The 18,847-nt window shown below is 50.0% G+C and overlaps 1 protein-coding gene across 3 annotated transcripts in view; it reads right to left on the reverse strand.

Annotated features, from left to right (window-relative positions):
* pepd (peptidase D) overlaps positions 1-16,960 on the reverse strand; it is a 224,675-nt gene extending 207,715 nt beyond the window's left edge. For 2 of the 3 annotated variants that reach the window (XR_005461732.1, XM_038806189.1), the window contains exon 1: positions 16,897-16,960. Coding sequence is in view for 2 of the 3 variants with exons in the window: in XM_038806189.1 (XP_038662117.1) it covers positions 16,897-16,913 (17 nt within the window). In the remaining variant the exon portion in view is untranslated. Of the gene's footprint in view, positions 1-14,832; positions 14,852-16,896 lie in introns of those variants that run through there. The other variant, XM_038806190.1, reaches the window with a different exon arrangement.
* Between the last annotated feature and the right edge of the window lie 1,887 nt (positions 16,961-18,847).

The following is an 18,847-nucleotide window of genomic DNA, read 5'->3' on the forward strand; positions in this document are numbered from 1 at the left end:
ACTGGGAAATCTTTAGGGGGCAACAGAAAGCTACTAAAAAAGCTATAAAGAAGAGTAAGATAGATTATGAGAGTAAACTTGCTCAGAATATAAAAACAGACAGTAAATGTTTTTACAAATATATAAAACAAAAAAAGAGTGGCTACGGTAAATATTGGTCCTTTAGAGGATGAGAAGGGAGTTTTAATAATGGGAGACGAGGAAATGGCTGAGGAACTGAACAGGTTTTTTGGGTCGGTCTTCACAGTGGAAGACACAAATAACATGGCAGCGACTGGTAGAAATGAGGCTATGACAGGTGAGGACCTTGAGAGGATTGTTATCACTAAGGAGGTAGTGATGGGCAAGCTAATGGGGCTAAAGGTAGACAAGTCTCCTGGCCCTGATGGAATGCATCCCAGAGTTCTAAAAGAGATGGCTAGGGAAATTGCAGATGCACTAATGATGATTTACCAAAATTCACTAGACTCTGTGGTGGTCCCGGTGGATTGGAAATTAACAAATGTGACACCATTGTTTAAAAAAGGAGGTAGGCAGAGAGCAGGAAATTATAGGCCAGTGAGCTTAACTTCGGTAGTAGGGAAGATGCTGGAATCTATCATCAAGGAAGAAATAGCGAGGCATCTGGATAGAAATTGTCCCATTGGGCAGACGCAGCATGGGTTCATAAAGGGCAGGTCGTGCCTAACTAATTTAGTGCAATTGTTTGAGGACATTACCAGTGCAGTAGATAACGGGGAGCCAATGGATATGGTATATCTGGATTTCCAGAAAGCCTTTGACAAGGTGCCACACGAAAGATTGCTGCATAAGATAAAGATGCATGGCATTAAGGGTAAAGTAGTAGCATGGATAGAGGATTGGTTAATTAATAGAAAGCAAAGAGTGGGGATTAATGGGTGTTTCTCTGGTTGGCAATCAGTAGCTAGTGGTGTCCCTCAGGGATCCGTGTTGGGCCCACAATTGTTCACAATTTACATAGATGATTTGGAGTTGGGGACCAAGGGCAATGTGTCCAAGTTTGCAGATGACACTAAGATGAGTGGTAAAGCGAAAAGTGCAAAGGATACTGGAAGTCTGCAGAGGGATTTGGATAGGTTAAGTGAATGGGCTAGAGTCTGGCAGATGGAATACAATGTTGACAAATGTGAGGTTATCCATTTTGGTAGGAATAACAGCAAACGGGATTATTATTTAAATGATAAAATATTAAACCATGCCTGGATGTGCTAGTGCATGAGTCACAGAAAGTTGGTTTACAGGTGCAACAGGTGATTAAGAAGGCAAATGGAATTTTGTCCTTCATTGCTAGAGGGATGGAGTTTAAGACTAGGGAGGTTATGTTGCAATTGTATACGGTGTTAGTGCGGCCACACCTGGAGTATTGTGTTCAGTTTTGGTCTCCTTACTTGAGAAACGACGTACTGGCGCTGGAGGGTGTACAGAGGAGATTCACTAGGTTAATCCCAGAGTTGAAGGGGTTGGATTATGAGGAGAGGTTGAGTAGACTGAGACTGTACTCGTTGGAATTTAGAAGGATGAGGGGGGATCTTATAGAAACATTAAAAATTATGAAGGGAATAGATAGGATAGATGCGGATAGGTTGTTTCCACTGGCGGGTGACAGCAGAACTAGGGGACATAGCCTCAAAATAAGGGGAAGTAGATTTAGGACTGAGTTTAGGAGGAACTTCTTCACCCAAAGGGTTGTGAATCTATGGAATTCCTTGCCCAGTGGAGCAGTTGAGGCTCCTTCATTAAATGTTTTTAAGGTAAAGACAGATAGTTTTTTGAAGAATAAAGGGATTAAGGGTTATGGTGTCCGGGCCGGAAAGTGGAGCTGAGTCCACAAAAGATCAGCCATGATCTCATTGAATGGCGGAGCAGGCTCGAGGGGCCAGATGGCCTACTCCTGCTCCTAGTTCTTATGTAAGAGGTGAGTTACGTGCCGTAGGTTCCTGGCCTTCGACCTGCTCTGGTTGTCACAGTATTAATATGGCTAATCCAGTACAGTTTCTGATCAATGGTAACTCCCAGGGTGTTGATTGCAGCAAGATGTTAATATGCTATTACGGTGCAAATTAAAGATTAGAGCACTTTTTAAACAGCATGGAGTTCTCCCCAGTGTCCTACTCATGTTTATCCCTCAACAAGCAGATAAATATGCAGGGCCAGATGAAATGTATCCCAGGCTGTGAGGCAAGGGAGGAAATAGCAGGGGTGCTGGCAATCATTTTCAATTCCTCTCTGGCACAGGAGAGGTGTCGGAGAACTGGAGGATAGCCAATGTGGTACCATTATTCAAGAAGGGAGGACACGATAAACCAGGAAACTACAGGGCAGTTAGTCTAACCTCAGTGATGGGGAAACTATTGGAAGCAATTCTCAGAGACAGAATTAATCTGCATTTGGAGAGGCAGGGATTATTTAAGAACAGTCAGCATGGTTTGGTTAAGGGGAGCATGTGGAAGTCATGTCTGACCAACTTGATTGAATTTTTTGAAGCAGTGACCAGGTGTGTAGATGAGGAAAAATGCATCTGACAGTCTACTTGGACTTCAGCAAGGCTTTTGATTAGGTCCCACATGGGAGACTGATAGTGAAGGTAAGAGCCCGTGGAATCCAAGGAAATTTGGCAAATTGGATCCGGCTGAGTGGCAGGAAGCAGAGGATGATGGTCGAGGGGTGTTTTTCTGACTGAAATCCTGTGTCCAGTGGGGTCCCACAGGGGGCAGTGTTGGGGCCCTTGCTGTTTGGGGTTTATATAGATAATTTAGATATGAATGTAGGAGGGTTGATCAGTAAGTTTGTGGATAATACAAAAATTGGTGGAGTGGTAAATAGTGAGGAGGACAGCCTTCAATTACAGGATAGATGGGCTGGTCAGATGGGGTAATCAGTGTCAAATGGAATTCAATCCAGATAAGTGTAAACTGATGCCTTTGGGCAGGACAAACAAGGCAAAGGAATACAGATAAACGGCAGGACCCTGGGAAGCACCGAGGATCAGAGGGACCCTGGTGTGCATGTACACCCGTCCCTTAAGGTAGTAGAGCTGGTGGATACATAAGTTAAGAAGGCATATGGTATACTTGCCTTTATTAACCGAGGCAAAGAGTTTATAACCTTTTATTGTCACAAGGATGAAGTGACTGTGAAAAGCCCCAAGTCGCCACATTCCAGCGCCTGTTCGGGTAAGCTGGTATGGGAATTGAACCTGCGCTGCTGGCCTTGTTCTGCATCACAAACCAGCTGTCTAGCCCAGTGCACTAAACCAGCTTTTTAGGTCACAGCTTAGAGTATTGCGCGCAGTTCTGGAAACCACATTAGAGGAGGGATGTGATAGCACTAGAAAGGGTGCAGAGGAGATTTACCAGGATGTTGCCTGGGCTGGAGAGTTCTAGCTATGGAGAGAGATTGGATAGACTGGGGTTATTTTCCTTGGAGCAGAGGAGACTGAGGGGGGGGGACATGATTGAGATGTGTAAAACTATGAGGGGCACAGATAGAATAGACAGGAAGAAACCGTTCCCCTTGGTTGAGGGATCAATGACCAGGGGGAAGAGATTTAAGGTGGCGGCAGGAGGTTTAGAGGGGATGTGAGGGAAAACCTTTTCACCCAGAGGGTGGTGGGAGTCTGGAACTCGCTGCCTGAAAAGGTGGTGGAGGCAGAGACCCTCATAATGTTTCAGAAGGATTTAGATGTGCGTTTGCGATCCCAGGGCAGACAAATCACGGTTTGTCGATGTTCCATTTGTCAATGTTCTCTGTTGATTATTCTTGTTTGTCTACTATGTACGTACTGTGTATGTTCCGTCCGCCGCAGAAAAATACTTTTCACTGTACTTCGGTACATGTGACAATAAAATCCAATCCAAGGCTGTGAACAAGTGTTGGGAAATGGTTAGGTGGTTGTCTTTGACCGGCACAGGCTCGATGGGCCGGAGGGTCTTTTCTGTGCTGTCTGATCTATGACAAATATTTAAAGAGATAATTGACTTCATTGCTGTTGGTGGGATCTTACTGTGCAAAACCTGCCGGCTGCCTTTCCTCCAGCAAACAGCAACTGTACTTCCAAAGTACTTCATTGGAATCAAAGTCCTTCCTGAGGTGAATGTCAGTTTTGTATATCTCGACATCGGCAGCTCTGCACTCACAAGACAGTTATCCCATTGGGCAAACTGCAGCAATGTGCACTTCGAAACAAGTCACCATGAGGTCTCGCACTAAGAGGTTCCCTCTGTCCGATTTGCACTCGGATGAATCATTGTGCTGTACTTGTCAACCTCCTCCTCCACCCACCTTGAAACAAGCTCGTCCCCTCCCCCTCTTATCGACAAACACCTTCACACGTCACCTAACCTACGGACAGCACTTAAAATGGATTGAGCTGTTATTAAGATCTCATGTCCTCCTACCATCTCACAGTGGGGGTACGAGAGTAAATTGATCTCAAACAACCCTACACAGACTGGTGAAATTATACTTTCCATTCTTATTCCCAAGGACAGCTGGAAACTCAGGCTGAGAGATTCACGCTGTGATATTTTAACAGGTTTGTTTCTGTCCCACAGGCTCATTCAGTTCCTGTCAGCATTCACCCACTGAGCCAGTCTATAATCCGAATCACGTGTACCCAGCCTGTTCCCTTATCCTTTAACATTTTCCAACATCCACCAGAATTTAAGGTACTCGTGCCAGTTCCTGTATTTGCCTCCATAAACTCCTGTCCTGTCCTGGTTACTGGGATTCATTTCAAACATCACAACACCTGACAACCATTAAAAATGTAATCAGATTGTTTGAATCATGAGACAGTAATTTGCCTGACCGCATATCTGGTGTTCTTTCAAAGTCTATTGTTAAATTGAACCAATTAAAGGACATGGGGCAAAATACCTAAAAATGAGGTGTCAGCCTGGTGAAGCTACAACACAGGACTACGTTGTGCCAAACAACATAAGCAGCTCGGACAGAGCTAAGCGACGGTTCAGATCGAAGCTCTGAAGTCCTGTCACATCTAGCCGTGAATGGTGGTGGACAATTAAGCAACTCACTGGAGGAGGAGGCTCCACAAATATCCCCATCCTCAATGATGGAGGAGCCCAGTACAACTTTGCAAAAGACAAGGCGGAAGCATTGATAACAATCTTCAGCCAGAAGTGTCGAGTGGATGATCCATCTCGGTCTCCTCCAGAGATCCCCAGCATCACAGATGTCAGTCTTCAGCCAATTCAATTCACTCCGCATGATATCAAGTAACTGCTGAAGACACTGGATACTGCAAAGGCAAGGGTCCTGACAATATCGATTGATTGATATTTATTGTCACATGTACCGAAAAGTGAAAAGTATTTTTCTGCTGCCAAGGGAATGTACACAGTACGTACATAGTGACAATGGTACATCAACAAATGGTGATTGGTTACAGTGCGGAACAAGGGCCAAACAAGAGCAGCATAGGGCGTCGTGAATAATGTTCCTACAGGGAACAGATCAGTCCGAGGGGGAGTCGTTGAGGAGTCTTGTAGCTGTGGGGAAGAAGCTGTTCCTATGTCTGGATGTGCGGGTCTTCAGACTTCTGTACCTTCTGCCTGATGGGTCTAAAAGAAGGCAAAGTCTGGGTGGGAGGGGTCTCTGATAATGCTGTCTGCCTTCATGAGGCAGCGGGAGGTGTAGACAGAATCAATGTGTGGGTGGCAAGCTTGTGTGATGCGTTGGGCTGAGTTCACCACACTCTGCAGTTTCTTGTGATCTTGGGCCGAGCAGTTGCCATACCAGGCTGTGATGCAGCCGGATAGGATGCTCTCTATCGTACATCTGTAGAAGTTTGAGAGAGTCGATGCAGACATACCGAATTTCTTTAGCTTCCGTAGGAAGCAGAGACGTTGTTGGGCTTTCTTGAGTGTTGCATCAACGTGAGTGGACCAGGACAGTCTATGGTGATGGTGACCCCCCCCCCAGGAACTTAAAGCTATTGACTGTCTCTACTTCGGAGCCAATGATGTAGATGGGGCGAGGGGATGGGGGGGCTGTAGTGCTTCGCTTCCTGAAATCGATGATCAGTTCCTTGGTCTTTCCAACATTTAGAGAGGTTGTTTTCGGTATACCATGCAACCAAGTGATCTATCTCCCCTCTGTAGTCTCATTCGTCATTGTTTGAGCAACGACCCATCACAGTCGTATCATCTGCAAATCTATTCCGGCAATAGTGCTGAAGACCTGTGCTCCAAAACTTGCCGCACCCCTAGCCAAGCTGTTCCAGTACAGCTACAACACTAGCCGGCAATGTGGAAAATTGCCGTACACAAGAAAAGGGACAAATCCAACCCAGCCAATTACCGCCCTATCAGTCTACTCTCCGTCATCAGCAAAGTGATGGAAGGAATCATCAACAGTGCTATCAAGCTGCACTAACTCAGCAATAACCTGCTCGCGGACACTCAGTTTGGGTTCCTCCAGGGTCACTAGGCTCCTGACCTCATTACAGCCTTGGTTCAAACATGGACAAAAGAGCTGAACTCGAGAGATGAGGTGAAACCAGAAGGAAATCGAGGGTTACGGGGAAAGTGGACGTGAGGAATGTCAAATCAGCCATGACCCTATTGAATGGCAGAGAAGGCTCAAGGGGCTTCATTTCTTACGGTCTTATATGGTGATGAAAGTCTGGAACTCACTGCTTGAAAGGGTGGTGGAAGCAGCGACCCTCATAACATGTAGATGTTTGTGATGCCAAGGTATGCAAGGTTATGGGCCAAGTGCTGGAAAATGGGATTAGAATACTCAGGTGGCTGTTAATGACTGGCATATTTGCGCTGGGCCGAAGGGCCTTTTCTGTGCTGTCAGCCTCTGTGGCTCTATGATATTTATGGTAAGCATAGTTATGAGTTAGTGGAGAAGTAATCCAATGACATGGGTTCAAATTCCACCTTGGCAGCTTGTGAAATTAATTTAGTTAATTAAACAAATCGGGAATACAAAGCTAGTTTCAGTAATGATGACCATGAAACTTCGAATTTGTTGTAAAAATGCACCTGGTTCACTGTGGCGGCACAGTGGGTAGCACTGCTGCTTCTCAGCACCAGGGTCCCAGGTTCGATTCTCGGTTTGGGTCACTCTGTGCGGAGTCTGCATGTTCTCCCCATGTCTGCGTGAGTTTCCTCCGGGTGCTTCAGTTTCCCCCCACAAGTCCCGAAAGACGTGCTTGTTAGGTAAATTGGACATTCTGAATTCTCCCTGTGTACCCGAACAGGCGCCAGAGTGTGGCGACTAGGGGCTTTTCACAGTAACTGCATTGCAATTTTTTTTTCATTTAGAATATCCAATTCATTTTTCCCAATTAAGGGGCAATTTAACGTGGCCAATCCACCTATCCTGCACATCTTTTTGGGTTGTGGGGGCGAAACCCACGCAAACACGGGGAGAATGTGCAAACGCGACACGGACAGTGGCCCAGAGCCGGGATCGAACCTGGGACCTCAGCGGCGTGAGGCAACTGTGCTAACCACTTGCGCCACCCTGCTGCCCAACTTCATTGCAGTGTTAATGTCAGCCTACTCATGACAATAAAGATTATATATTACATAATGCCCTTTAGGGAAGGAAATATATGTTGTTACGTGGTCTGACCTACATGTGACTCCAGACCAACAGCAATGCTCACACTCTAACTACCATTGAAAAGTTCAGCACCGCCGTTGTTCGCCACCATCTTTTGCCAGGGGTTTTAGGGAAGGGCGGTAAGAGCTGAACTTGTCAAAGAAGCTCACAACCCAGAAATGAATAAAATAATATTCAGCCATAAGACATTAGTTCGTAATTGTGGTCAGCCAATTTGGGATCACCACAGCCACATGTGGCGGAGAACAATTTCTATTGAGCTTTGATTTCCTGAGCTCCAGTTAGAAACATCCTATTATTCTGCATTTGAAGGCCTTTCTTTCTGTGGATCTTCCTGTCTTGTTTCAGACTTAAAGGTCAATCCCTTATCACCAGAATAAAACCCAATCTTATCCAGTCATCACGATTGCACAATGAGCTAATATCTCAGTTGTAAAACTTACTGCCTTCCGATTCCAATCCTGGAACCCAGCAGGCAGTGGAGGATGAAAATTCACACAGCAATGACATCCTTGTCTGTTTCTTTTAATATGTATTCTTGGTTAGAAACAGTCTGGACCTGGAGAAGTATTCAGCTCCAATCCAATATTTTATCCACTGCCGCACAGTCTCTGGAACTCACAACTATGAGAGGTGGCAGATGGAGTTTAATGCGGAAAAGTGTGAGGTGGTTCACTTTGGAAGGAGTAACAGGAATGCAGAGTACTGGGCTAATGGCAAGATTCTTGGTAGTGTAGATGAACAGAGAGATCTCGACATCCAGGTACATAAATCCCTGAAAGTTGCCACCCAGGTTAATAGGGCTGTTAAGAAGGCATATGGTGTGCTAGCCTTTATCAGTAGGGGGATTGAGTTTCGGAGCCACAAGGTCATGCTGCAGCTGTACATAACTCTGGTGCGGCCACACCTGGAGTACTGCGTGCAGTTCTGGTCACCACATTATAGGAAGGATGTGGAAGCTTTGGAAAGGGTTCAGAGGAGATTTACTAGGATGTTGCCTGGTATGGAGGGAAGGTCTTACGAGGAAAGGCTCAGGGACTTGAGGTTGTTTTCGTTAGAGAGGAGAAGGCTGAGCGGTGACTTAATAGAGACATATAAGATAGTCAGAGGGTTAGATAGGGTGGACAGTGAGAGTCTTTTTCCTCGGATGGTGATGACCAACACGAGGGGACATAGCTTTAAATTGAGGGCTGATAGATATAGGACAGATATCAGAGGCAGTTTCTTTACTCAGAGAGTAGTAGGGGTGTGGAACGCCCTGCCTGCAACAGTAGTAGACTCGCCAACTTTAAGGGCATTTAAGTGGTCACTGGATAGACATATGGATGAAAATGGAATAGTGTAGGTCAGATAGGCTTCAGATGGTTTCACAGGTCGGCGCAACATTGAGGGCCGAAGGGCCCGTACTGCGCTGTAATGTTCTATGTTCTATCGGACTTGGGTAGGAGTATTACCCACCAAGATAATATCCATTTGGAGATACAAAATTTCAGAACTGGCACAATTCACATACCAAACCCACTCACTGTCCTATAAAACAGTAATTAATCATAAAACAGTTCATCATTTGGTAACAAAGGGCTTGGATATTGCTTTTTTTTTAAATACATTTTGTTGAATCTTTTCATCTTGCACTCATCAGGACACTGGGCAAGAATACCAATGTCAGGGGTAACAATAACTTTATACCGCATGAGAAGAGTGCGCTGATTGGCTGGCAAGTGGACTCTGATTGCTCGAGGTATTGCCTTGGAGAATAAATCAGCGAATGGCTGTCACTTGATTAGCTGAAACAGGCACAATGTGTATACATGTTCTCTCTGTCTGTAAAGATCAGGATCCTGTTATTACGATCCAGGACCAGACCCCAACAGTGGCTAGGATACTGGACAGAAACCCTAATATTGTATTTTCATTTTGTCAGACTGTGAGGAAAGGATTCCTCGCTCCAGGTGTGATTTCACAAAAAATAGGGATATGGTAAATTAAAACCAACTGTATTACTAACTGTATTAAAACAACCCCGTAAACAATGCTAATCAATACAGTGACACAATAACCCCTAACTGCTATCTTTACTTCCACTCAAACTACAAAATCATCTCAGGTCCCAATCCACTTTTAAATACAATTCGCAGATCCAGACAGACTTGTTTTATAGAGATGGTCTTTAAGACTGTTCTAAAGAAAAGGCCTGACTCCTGTCAGAATCATGCAGAAACTCCGAGTGTATGCCTTCAGAAGCAGCTTGTTTTATCTCACTTTCCAATCTAGAACTCAACTAAACTGCTTTACTGCAAAATGTTGCTACTTTAGCTACATGAGAAGTCTTTGGCAGGTAGGATCAAGGAAAACCCAAAAGCTTTCTATAGGTATGTCAGGAATAAAAGAATGACTAGGGTAAGAGTAGGGCCAGTCAAGGACAGTGGTGGGAAGTTGTGTGTGGAGGCTGAGGAGATAAGCGAGATACTAAATGAATACTTTTCGTCAGTATTCACTCAAGAAAAAGATAATATTGTGGAGGAGAATGCTGAGACCCAGGCTATTAGAATAGATGGCATTGAGGTGCGTAGGGAAGAAGTGTTGGCAATTCTGGACAAGGTGAAAATAGATAAGTCCCCGGGGCCGGATGGGATTTATCCTAGGATTCTCTGGGAAGCCAGGGAAGAGATTGCTGAGCCTTTGGCTTTGATTTTTAGGTCATCATTGGCTACAGGAATAGTGCCAGAGGACTGGAGGATAGCAAATGTGGTCCCTTTGTTCAAGAAGGGGAGTAGAGATAACCCCGGTAACTATAGGCCGGTGAGCCTAACGTCTGTGGTGGGTAAGGTCTTGGAGAGGATTATAAAAGATACGATTTATAATCATCTAGATAGGAATAATATGATTAGGGATAGTCAGCATGGTTTTGTGAAGGGTAGGTCATGCCTCACAAACCTTATCGAGTTCTTTGAGAAGGTGACTGAACAGGTAGACGAGGGTAGAGCAGTTGATGTGGTGTATATGGATTTCGGTAAAGCGTTTGATAAGGTTCCCCACGGTCGGCTATTGCAGAAAATACGGAGGCTGGGGATTGAGGGTGATTTAGAGATGTGGATCAGAAATTGGCTAGTTGAAAGAAGACAGAGAGTGGTAGTTGATGGGAAATGTTCAGAATGGAGTTCAGTTACGAGTGGCGTACCACAAGGATCTGTTCTGGGGCCGTTGCTGTTTGTCATTTTTATAAATGACCTAGAGGAGGGCGCAGAAGGATGGGTGAGTAAATTTGCAGACGACACTAAAGTCGGTGGAGTTGTAGACAGTGCGGAAGGATGTTGCAGGTTACAGAGGGACATAGATAAGCTGCAGAGCTGGGCTGAGAGGTGGCAAATGGAGTTTAATGTGGAGAAGTGTGAGGTGATTCACTTTGGAAAGAATAACAGGAATGCGGAATATTTGGCTAATGGTAAAATTCTTGGTAGCGTGTAAAGCAGAGGGATCTCGGTGTCCATGTACATAGATCCCTGAAAGTTGCCACCCAGGTTGATAGGGTTGTGAAGAAGGCCTATGGTATGTTGGCCTTTATTGGTAGAGGGATTGAGTTCCGGAGCCATGAGGTCATGTTGCAGTTGTACAAAACTCTAGTACGGCCGCATTTGGAGTATTGCGTACAGTTCTGGTCGCCTCATTATAGGAAGGACGTGGAAGCTTTGGAACGGGTGCAGAGGAGATTTACCAGGATGTTGCCTGGTATGGAGGGAAAATCTTATGAGGAAAGGCTGATGGACTTGAGGTTGTTTTCGTTAGAGAGAAGAAGGTTAAGAGGTGACTTAATAGAGGCATACAAAATGATCAGAGGGTTAGATAGGGTGGACAGCGAGAGCCTTCTCCCGCGGATGGAGGTGGCTAGCCCGAGGGGACATAGCCTTAAATTGAGAGGTAATAGATATAGGACAGAGGTCAGAGGTGGGTTTTTTACGCAAAGAGTGGTGAGGCCGTGGAATGCCCTACCTGCAACAGTAGTGAACTCGCCAACATTGAGGGCATTTAAAAATTTATTGGATAAGCATATGGATGATAAGGGCATAGTGTAGGTTAGATGGCCTTTATTTTTTTTTCCATGTCGGTGCAACATCGAGGGCCGAAGGGCCTGTACTGCGCTGTATCGTTCTATGTTCTATGTACTCCCATTAATGACATCATCTTACCAAGGCAAAAATAGAATTAACTCCACAGGGAACCCCCTTAATCCAAACAAAACTCCAATAGCTCCAGCTTTTTACAATGCCTTAATTGCACCTCTTGCTCCCAAAACCTTTCAAACCAGAATAATTAAAAAACACTATTGCAGCAGTGTTCTGACACCTGGGCTAGTGTCTGATCAATTCCAGCTCCGGAGTTGCAACACAATTGAAGTAACCAATAACCCTGAGGAAAATACCTCACGTTTTTGGCCCTTGGCTGCCCAATAATTACAGGCACCAGGTTTGTACGTTAAGCACAATTACTTTTATTTATAACGAGAACTACAAGTAAATCAGGTCGCTTGTCCCTGTGTCCAGGATTTGAAATGAGCTCCTTGGATCTCTGAAAATCATTCCACTCGACTCAATCACCACCTGTTACTACGCAGAATGCAGCGTTTTGGCCAATTCGTTGGCCACCAGCCGAGTCCCACCCCATCTCTCGGGTGCTGAAAAGTCCGAGTTCTCCTGTTCGAAAAACCAGCGCCATATCCATCGCTGCTGCTACAGACTTCCTCATTTTCTCTGCAACTTGACTTAAAGGTACATGTCCATAAAGCATCCATGGATCAAAATGATAATGGCAAAAATAAAGGGGGAAATAAGGGAATCATCAGGAAGGACCCTTAACGCCAGTCACTCACACACTATCCCAGGCTTTACTGCATCAAACACCTATAATATACCTGAAATTCCTACACTCATCACACTGTGTATTAATATATGTAGCTGCCTGTACAGGCGAATGTGCCACGCTGTGAGCCCAAATGACAATCTTAAATTGATTGTCAGCATAATTTTTAGCACACTGAGGATTATTTAACAAATATTGTTCAATCGCAGAATCACATCTAATGTTAGACTCTGTGTTTTAAGTTTTGCAAGCATGAGCTGGTTGGGTATGGTTTGCACCTTGCTCACTGTGAACAGCGGAGGGTGCATGCTGTTTGATATGATCCACTCCCTCCAATCTTAGTGATATACAGGCTACATACCTAGCATCACACTTGCCCTAAATTCTTATGTAACATGACTCATTTGTGTGATAGGCAGAATGTCTTTTTAGCTTGCCAGCAACATCCTGTTAGAGACGAATAACACCTTTTACAGACAGAAAGAACATGTACACGCATTGCGCCTGTTTCAGCTAAACAAAATAAGTGACAGCCATTCGCTTGTTCATTCCTCAGGTCAATGTCTTGAGCAAACTGGCTGGTTAACAAACAGTGCCCTACAATGCTTGGCAGTTAACCGTCAGTCACCATTAACTGGTGCAATCTCCTTGGCAACACCTCTGCCAATCAGAGTCCACTTGCCAACCAACCAGCTCTCTCTTCTCATATGGTGTAAGTTGCTGATTCCCCTGACTTGGGTATTCTTGTGACTGTGCTGATGAGTGCAAGATGAAAAGTTTCAACAAACTCTTTTTTCAGCAAGACATAAAATAATTCCTTGTGCTGATGGGATAAAGGGAAACATAAATGAAAACTCACAGTCCTTTCTTTCATAACTTAAGTGAGGTGTAACCACAACGTACCTCTGAAGCCAATAAAAGATCATCCTTGCCCTACCAATGCCTACTCAAAGCAGTCTCTGTATTACACACCCCCTTTCCATGAATATTGGTTCTGTGAACACACAAATAGCATAACTGTGCACAGGGAACCACCTATCATCAAACTAACTGGGAATCTCATGACAGCCAAAATCTCAATACAGTGAACTATCAATCTGCCAGATCAAGTACAACACAGGCTGAATTACAGATTACAACTCCTTCCACACTGTCCCCATCAAACACTCCCAGGAGTGGTACAGCACGGGGTTAGATACAGAGCAACGCTCCCTCTACACTGTCCCCATCAAACACTCCCAGGACAGGTACAGCACATGGTTAGATACAGAGTAAAGCTCCCTCTACACTGTCCCCATCAAACACTCCCAGGACAGGTACAGCACGGGGTTAGATACAGGGTAAAGCTCCCTCTACACTGTCCCCATCAAACACTCCCAGGACACGTACAGCACGGGGTTAGACACAGAGTAAAGCTCCCTCTACACTGTCCCCATCAAACACTCCCAGGACAGGTACAGCACGGGGTTAGATACAGAGTAAAGCTCCCTCCACACTGTTCCCATCAAACACTCCCAGGACAGGTACTGCACGGGGTGAGATACAGAGTAAAGCTCCCTCTACACTGTCCCCACCAAATACTCCCAGGACAAGTGAAGCATGGGGTTGGATGCAGAGTAAATGGGAGGCACGGTAGCACAGTGGTTAGCACTGTTGCTTCACAGCTCCAAGGTTCCAGGTTCAATTCCTGGCTTGGGTCACTGTCTGTGTGGAGTCTGCATGTTCTCCCCATGTCTGCGTGGGTTTCCTCCGGGTGCTCCATGTTTCCTCCCACAGTTCAAAGATGTGCAGGTTAGGTGGATTGTGGGGTTACTGGGTTAGGATAGGGTGGAGGTGTGGGTTTAGGTGGGGTACAGCATGGGGCTAGATACAGAAGAAAGCTCTCCCTCCAGCAGTAAATGACTCGATACATGGTCTCCCCGAGAAACTCCCCGAGGCTGGTGAATAGTGGGATGTCTCCCGGCGTTGCAGCCATTGGGAAAAACCGCGCTAAACGCGCCCCCCCCAAACTGTTTCTGTTTCCACAGATACTGCCAGACCTGCTGAGTATTTCAGTAATTTGTGTTTTTATTCCTTGTGGAATTAGTCTACCCTCTCAAACCCTTTCATAATGTTAAAGACCGTCTGTCAGGTCACCTCTTGAGATAGAGTCCCAGTGCATTCAGTGTACCTGGTTTACCCAATTCATATCCTGTAGAGATGACACCATTAAGTCCGAGACAAATGTACAATAATAATCATCGCTTTAGGCTTCTGAACAGATTAATTACCCAATTAAAACAAACCAAGTGTGTGTAAGTTGTCAGAAAGCAGTAACTGTTAAATAACCAATTCAGCAGAGAATAGATTCCTCACATTCGGAGCCAGCTCCACCCCGGGCAGATATTCTCCCCTCGGGCAGCCCATCCCAGTCACATGGAAACCCCTTCCCTCAGGAACTCTCCAATCTGTGCCCTTCCCCACCCAGCCTCATAGCTAATCCCCAATCCCACCGCCTGCCCCAGCAGCCCCCCCATAGCCGGACCCAAGCTTCTCCCATTTCCCTCACTCACCACCCAGACCGGACCCCACACCATCCCACCGGATCCCTGGATCTCCCCCTTCCACCCGGATCCTGGGGATCTCCCCCTTCCACCCGGATCCTGGGGATCTCCCCCTCCCCCCAGGGACCTCCCCCCTCCACCCAGATCCTGGGGATCTCCCCCCTCCCCCCGGGATCCCCCTCCCTCCAGATCCCGGGATCTACCCCCTCCACCCGGATATCTCCCCCTTCCACCCAGATCCTGGGGATCTCCCCCCTCCACCCAGATCCTGGGGATCTCCCCTCTCCCCAGATCCCGGGGATCTACCCCCTCCCCCCGGGATCTCCCCCCTCCCCCCCGGGAATCTCACCCCCTCCCCCCGGGAATCTCACCCCCTCCCCCCGGGGTCTCCCCCCAGATCCCGGGATCTCCCCCCAGATCCCGGGGATTTCCCCCCTCCACCCGGAATCTCCCTCCTCCCCCCAGATCCCGGGATCTTCCCCCCAGATCCCGGGATCTCCTCCTCCCCCTGGAATCTCCCCCCCCCCACCCCGGGATCTCTCCCCCCCCCGGAATCTCCCCCCAGATCCCGGGGATCTCCCCCTCCACCCAGAACCCGGGGATCTCCCCCCCCCCCAGATCCCGGGATCTCCCCCCCTCCACCCGGGATCTTCTCCTCCCCTGGGAATCTCCCCCGCCCCCAGATCCCGGAGATCTCCTCCCAGATCCCGGGATCTCCCCCTTCCACCCGGATCCTGGGGATCTCCCCCTCCCCCCAGGGATCTCCCCCTCCACCCAGATCCTGGGGATCTCCCCCCTCCCCCCGGGATCTCCCCTCCCCCCAGATCCCGGGGATCTACCCCCTCCACCCGGATATCTCCCCCTTCCACCCAGATCCCGGGGATCTCCCCCTTCCACCCAGATCCCGGGGATCTCCCCCCTCCACCCAGATCCCGGGGATCTCCCCCCTCCCCCCCAGATCCCGGGGATCTCCCCCCTCCCCCCCAGATCCCGGGATCTCCCCCCTCCCCCCAGATCCCGGGGATCTCCCCCTCCCCCCAGATCCCGGGGATCTCTCCCCTCCCCCCAGATCCCGGGGATCTCCCCTCCCCCCAGATCCCGGGGATCTACCCCCTCCACCCGAATATCTCCCCCTTCCACCCAGTTCCCGGGGATCTCCCCCCTACCCCCAGATCCCGGGGATCTCCCCCCTCCCCCCAGATCCCGGGGATCTCCCCCCTCCCCCCAGATCCCGGGGATCTCCCCCCTCCCCCCAGATCCCGGGGATCTCCCCCCTCCCCCCAGATCCCGGGGATCTCCCCCTCCTCCCAGATCCCGGGGATCTCCCCCCTCCCCCCAGATCCCGGGGATCTCCCCCCTCCCCCCAGATCCCGGGGATCTCCCCCCTCCCCCCAGATCCCGGGGATCTCCCCCCCTCCCCCCAGATCCCGGGGATCTCCCCCTCCTCCCAGATCCGGGATCTCCCCCCTCCCCCCAGATCCCGGGGATCTCCCCCCTCCCCCCAGATCCCGGGGATCTCCCCCCTCCCCCTCCCCCCGGGAATCTCCCCCTCCCCCCGGGAATCTCCCCCTCCCCCCGGGAATCTCCCCCTCCCCCCCAGATTCCGGGACCCCACACCCCTCCCCGGGCTCCGGCCCCCCCTCATCCCGGCTCCGGGCTCCGGCCCCCTGTCCCCCCTACCCCTGCCCCGGGCCCCGGCCCCCTGTCCCCCCTCATCCCGGCCCCCTGTCCCCCCTACCCCGGGCTCCGGGCTCCGGCCCCCTGTCCCCCCTCATCCCGGCCCCCTGTCCCCCCTACCCCTACCCCGGCCCCGGCCCCCTGTCCCCCCCTACCCCGGGCCCCGGGCCCCGGGCCCCGGGCCCCGGGCCGCACTCACGCTTCTCCAGCCGCCATCCCGCTCGCGCAGACGCGATCAAACTAAAGGAAACCGCGCACTAGCCCCACCCTAAGTGAACAGACCAATCGGAGCGGGAGGGCGGGGCCAGCGCGCGGAACCCTGGGACTTGTAGTTTAGTAACATCGACACCCATTGGACAGCGCGCCTGGCCCCGCCCACCCGGAGCCCAGACTGTACCGGGTGCTGGGATCAGACTGTACCGGGTGCCGGGATCAGACTGTACCGGGTGCTGGGATCAGACTGTACCGGGTGCTGGGATCAGACTGTACCGGGTGCCGGGATCAGACTGTACCGGGTGCTGGGATCAGACTGTACCGGGTGCTGGGATCAGACTGTACCGGGTGCCGGGATCAGACTGTACCGGGTGCCGGGATCAGACTGTACCGGGTGCCGGGATCAGACTGTACCGGGTGCTGGGATCAGACTGTACCGGGTGCTGGGATCCGACTGTACCGGGTGCTGGGATCAGACTGTACCGGGTGCTGGGATCCGACTGTACCGGGTGCTGGGATCAGACTGTACCGGGTGCCGGGATCCGACTGTACCGGGTGCTGGGATCAGACTGTACCGGGTGCTGGGATCCGACTGTACTGGGTGCCGGGATCAGACTGTACCGGGTGCCGGGATTAGACTGTACCGGGTGCCGGGATCCGACTGTACCGGGTGCTGGGATCCGACTGTACCGGGTGCTGGGATCCGACTGTACCGGGTGCTGGGATCAGACTGTACCGGGTGCTGGGATCAGACTGTACCGGGTGCTGGGATCCGACTGTACCGGGTGCCGGGATCAGACTGTACCGGGTGCAGGGATCAGACTGTACCGGGTGCCGGGATCAGACTGTACCGGGTGCCGGGATCAGACTGTACCGGGTGCCGGGATCAGACTGTACCGGGTGCTGGGATCAGACTGTACCGGGTGCTGGGATCCGACTGTACCGGGTGCTGGGATCAGACTGTGCCCGGTGCTGGGATCAGACTGTACCGGGTGCTGGGATCAGACTGTACCGGGTGCCGGGATCAGACTGTACCGGGTGCCGGGATCCGACTGTACCGGGTGCTGGGATCAGACTGTACCGGGTGCTGGGATCAGACTGTACCGGGTGCCGGGATCAGACTGTACCGGGTGCTGGGATCCGACTGTACCGGGTGCTGGGATCAGACTGTACCGGGTGCCGGGATCAGACTGTACCGGGTGCCGGGATCAGACTGTACCGGGTGCCGGGATCAGACTGTACCGGGTGCCGGGATCAGACTGTACCGGGTGCTGGGATCAGACTGTACCGGGTGCTGGGATCCGACTGTACCGGGTGCTGGGATCAGACTGTACCGGGTGCTGGGATCCGACTGTACCGGGTGCTGGGATCCGACTGTACTGGGTGCCGGGATCAGACTGTACCGGGTGCCGGGATTAGACTGTACCGGGTGCCGGGATCCGACTGTACCGGGTGCTGGGATCCGACTGTACCGGGTGCTGGGATCCGACTGTACCGGGTGCTGGGATCAGACTGTACCGGGTGCTGGGATCAGACTGTACCGGGTGCTGGGATCCGACTGTACCGGGTGCCGGGATCAGACTGTACCGGGTGCTGGGATCAGACTGTACCGGGTGCCGGGATCAGACTGTACCGGGTGCCGGGATCAGACTGTACCGGGTGCCGGGATCAGACTGTACCGGGTGCCGGGATCAGACTGTACCGGGTGCCGGGATCAGACTGTACCGGGTGCCGGGATCCGACTATACCGGGATCAGACTGTACCGGGTGCTGGGATCAGACTGTACCGGGTGCTGGGATCAGACTGTGCCTGGATCAGACTGTACCGGGTGCTGGGATCAGACTGTGCGGGGTGCTGGTATCAGACTGTACTGGGTGCTGGGATCAGACTGTACCGGGTGCTGGGATTAGACTGTACCGGGTGCTGGGATCCGACT

The sequence above is a fragment of the Scyliorhinus canicula genome, chromosome 9 (genome assembly GCF_902713615.1).
Source record: "Scyliorhinus canicula chromosome 9, sScyCan1.1, whole genome shotgun sequence".
Classification (NCBI taxonomy): domain Eukaryota; kingdom Metazoa; phylum Chordata; class Chondrichthyes; order Carcharhiniformes; family Scyliorhinidae; genus Scyliorhinus; species Scyliorhinus canicula.